This window comes from Octopus bimaculoides, chromosome 20 (genome assembly GCF_001194135.2).
Source record: "Octopus bimaculoides isolate UCB-OBI-ISO-001 chromosome 20, ASM119413v2, whole genome shotgun sequence".
NCBI lineage: Eukaryota > Metazoa > Mollusca > Cephalopoda > Octopoda > Octopodidae > Octopus > Octopus bimaculoides.
Genome location: NC_069000.1, coordinates 37,242,398 through 37,246,861, shown reverse-complemented (window position 1 = coordinate 37,246,861; position 4,464 = coordinate 37,242,398). Strand labels below are relative to the sequence as shown.

Below are 4,464 nucleotides of genomic sequence, written 5' to 3'. Positions count from 1 at the left end.
TATATAGTGATATCAGTTCTTTGCACTGGACAATGCGTGTGGTATTCGCCAGTTAGTCATCGTTCTGTAAGGTGTGTTATTTAAGTGACAACACTTACCACGTGGGAGTAATCGATTTCAAGGTGTCAGGTTACAAATGAGTTCGTGTGAGTGTTATGAGTAAGCTGTAATCTGTACTAGTAGCAGGAATCGTATCCTTTGCCATATGTGTGGGTCGTGTAGGCCTTGTGTGGTATGTCCAGGTGATCAGCGGTCAAAGGCTTGAAGTTCATTAAAAGAACGTAAATCTGATGATAGCATTAAAATAAGTCATTTTTCTTATTGATAAACAATGTTTGCTGATGGAATAGTAGTAGACCTCACGAAGGTAGGTTTGGCAGTTTGTGCTCCAGCTGAGTAAGGGGTGGGGATTATCAATGATGTTCTCTGTGATGTTGGGAAGTCATTTGTTCCGGAGTCTCCAGATGGCGCTGGACTGTGAGATTAGTTTTCATAGGCGCTGGACAGGGAGACGAGTTTCCACAGGCGCTGGACAGGGAGACTAGTTCCCACAGGCGCTGGACAGGGAGATGTAATTTCCACAGGCGCTGGACAGGGAGACGTAGCTTCTACAGGTGCTGGACAGAGAGACTAGTTTCCACAGGCGCTGGACAGGGAGACGTAGTTTCCACAGGCGCTGGATAGGGAGGTGTAGTTTCCACAGACGCTGGACAGGGAGACTAGTTTTCACAGGCGCTGGACCGGGAGACGTAGTTTCCAGAGGCGCTGGACAGGGAGACGTAATTTCCACAGGTGCTGGATGGGAGACGTAATTTCCAGTCCCCTACACCGGAAAGAGCGCATGTATTGCACGTTCTCTTAAATCGTCGGCTGTGATACCCGTGTCGTGTCTAGTGGGGCTGTCTAATATTCGATGTTGAAACAGATCTAATCATAGTTATTGTAAAAGAAAGAAAGAAAGAAAGAAAGAAAGAAAGAAAGAAAGAAAGAAAGAAAGAAAGAAAGAAAGAAAGGTAGCGAGCTGGCAGAAACGTTAGCACGCCGGGCGAAATGCTTAGCGTTATTTCGTCTGCCGCTACGTTCTGAGTTCAAATTCCGCCGAGGTCGACTTTGCCTTTCATCCTTTCGGGGTCGATAAATTAAGTACCAGTTACGCACTGAGGTCGATGTAATCGACTTAATCCCATTGTCTGTCCTTGTTTGTCTCCTCTATGTTTAGCCCCTTGTGGGCAATAAAGAAATAAGAAAGAAAAAAAGTACTGAGTTCAAATCCTGTTGTTATCGACTTTCATCCTTCCAGGTTCGATAAAAGTCATGATTTCCAATTTAGGCATAAAGCCAGATATTTGTGGGGGGGGGGACCCCTACCACTTTCCCTCCGCGTCAATATGTTAGTTTGTACGAATTTTTTAAATGAAAGAAGTAAAGAATAAAGATAAAAAAAAACAACATTTATTTCTCTTGCTCTCCCAATATGTGTATTTTCATGTGATTGCTAGAAATCAATACAAATAATTAATTAATTATATAATTAATTTACTGTTTTATTTTTCTTACTTATTCAGATCACCCGGCTGAAATGTACCGATAGAGATAAAATAAGAGCTCTGACGTGTTATATTAACGGAAAAAACAAAGATCTTTTTTCTATGAACACTGACGGAGATTTGTTATTGAAGAGAGGCAAGTTCGATCTTCTATTTAAATCAAAGTGCAGACGAATTTTGATTGCCCTATACACGAAACATGTATGAGATTTTTATGAGAGCCTCCACTCGTTCGATCGAACTGCGAGAAACAGCCAGCGATTTCCCCTCAGAACACACAATTCTAATACAGATTAATATCGTCCCCGACGAAGCATGCAATATAAAATGAAAAAAGTAGATAATATGGTCACTGGTACACCATCCTTGATTTCTGACAAAGCTATTGTCTTCGCATTCTGAGAGATAAAATAAAAAGAATGAGACATTATACATATTTTTGTTGGCACTCCGTCGCTTACGACGTCGTGGGCTCCAGTTGATCCGATCAACGGAACAGCCTGCTCGTGAAATTAATGTGCAAGTGGCTGAGCACTCCACAGACACATGCATCCTTAACCTAGTTCTCGGGGATATTCAGCGTGACACAGTGTGACAAGGCTGACCCTTTGAATTACAGGCACAACAGAAACAGGAAGTAAGAGCGAGAGAAAGTTGTGGTGAAAGAGTACAGCAGGGTTCACCACCATCCCCTGTCGGAGCCTCGTGGAGCTTTAGGTGTTTTCGCTCAATAAACACTCACAACGCCCGGTCTGGGAATCAAAACCGCGATCCTGTGACCGCGAGTCCGCTGCCCTAACCACTGGGCCATTGCGCCTCCACATTATAGATATTAGATATCAGCGATTCGATGCCATTAATTGCTATGTTGTTGTACAGCCCATATTTCCCAGATCAACCCTCATTTCTTAGAATTCTAATAAGACGCATTCAACTCGTGACCGTTCTGTCATGATTTCATATAGAGCGTATCAAAAGCTACATTATACTATGTGCGCTTTCGTTAGAATGATAAGCTGTCAAAATCGTTAGCGAGCCGGGCAAAACGTTTAACGACATTTTGTCTATCTTTCGTTCTGAGCAGAAATTCCACCGGGGTCGACTTTACCTTTCATCCTTGCGGGGTCGATAAAATAAGTACCAGTTGAGCACTAGGGTCGATGTAATCGACTTAGTCTCCTCCCCTAAATTTCGGTCCTTGTGCCTATAGTAGAAAGGTTTATTTCAAGTACAATGTATCTAAAACTACATTATACTATGTTCGCTTCCGTAAGATCGACGAGCTGGCAGAATCGTTAGTACACCGGACAAAATACTTAGCGGCATTTCTTCCGCCCGTTAACGTGCAGAGTTCAAATTCCTCCGAGGCCGATTCTCCTTTTCATTCTTTCAGGGTAGATAAAATGAATACCAGTGGAGGCGATGTAAACGACTCGCTCCCTACCTCATAATTTCTGGCCTTGTACCTATATATGAAAATTATGTGAGCTTCCATTTTAAAGATAGTTGGGTGCAATTTTTAGGGACTTGTTTAGCTACTATTTACTGTAAACGGAAGATCAAATAGAGCTCCTATTGTTTTTGTTTTTTCTTTGTTATTTCATTCTATTACTATTTGTTGTTTTCAAATTTAAATGTTTTAACCCATTACCTACCAGTGATCTCATATGAGATCACTTAAAAATTACAAATTTCGTAATTATCTATCAATATTTACACATATCTAACCTTTTTGCTATATCTACTAGGTATATTTCTCTGATATTCAAATGAGGTTTGCTAATTTTTCACCCAATATCTCGCTTATTTCTATTTAAAATAATGTTATTTTGATCATTCCAGAGTGTTTCTAAGGCTGTTTTATGCTAGAAATCAAAGTTTCATTAAAAAAATTCCAGTTAATAGAATTATGGGAGGTAATGGGTTAAATAAGATATTTTATGAATGCATATACATACATATAATACATACATACATGTGTGTATGTAGGAACTTTAAAGAGAACTTAAAATATAAAATTTGCTACTTAAGTTTCACGAACAGGCCGTTCTTGCTATACAAATTTGCGTGCCAACTATTGTATAAGTGAAAACTTGTTGTTGTTGTTGGCACTCCATCGCTTATGACGTCGAGGGTTCCAGTTGATCCGATCAACGGAACAGCCTGCTCGTGAAATTAACGTGCTAGTGGCTGAGCACTCCACGGACACGTGTTCCCTTATGTTGAGACGAAAATGAACGAGCAAGAACATCTTACAAAATGAGAAATATAGCCCTTTCTTCATATTCTTGTTTCATCCTCGAATCTCCATCGGCGGTTTTTAATTATTTATTTTTCGCATGAAAAGTTGATGGTACTCAAGTTTGTACTTTACGAAGGTTCAAATCACAGCTTGACTATTAAACTTAGGTAGCAAATGTTTCATCATGGTTTGTTTATATTCCATAACTTAGTGATTCGCCAAAGAGAAGTGAGAGAGGAAGTACAAGAATTTTAAAAAATTAATACGTACCGAAGTACCCCAACATGGCCGCACTTGAATGACAAACAAGTAAAAGATAAAAGATATGCGCATGTGTGTGCTTTCTCTTAAAACTTTTACTCGATACAAACACTGAATTGCGGCCATGATGGGGCACCGTTGTGAAGAGTGTAGCGACGAAACTACATGCATTCCCCAGCATGTATGTAGTCTAATGAATGAAACGAACAACAGGTATAACAGAAAAAAGATGTGTGTGTGTGACCGTGTATATATATATATATATATATATATATATATATATATAGACAGAGAGAGAGAGAGAGAGAGAGAAAAGTGAAAGGAGTACAGTGAAGTTGCCGTGAGGAGTGCAATATCCAACGTTTCGGATTCAATCCTTCGTCAGAGGGCAGACAAAGAGATATTCCACTCCTC

General features: G+C 40.1%; 1 protein-coding gene across 1 annotated transcript in view; it reads left to right on the top strand.

The window, feature by feature from the left end:
- The window catches only part of LOC128250248 (cadherin EGF LAG seven-pass G-type receptor 1-like), a 41,813-nt gene that overhangs the window by 31,939 nt on the left and 5,410 nt on the right, over positions 1-4,464 (top strand). The window contains exon 10 of the mRNA XM_052974969.1: positions 1,566-1,683. Coding sequence (XP_052830929.1) covers positions 1,566-1,683 — 118 coding nt within the window. The remainder of the gene's footprint in view (positions 1-1,565; positions 1,684-4,464) is intronic.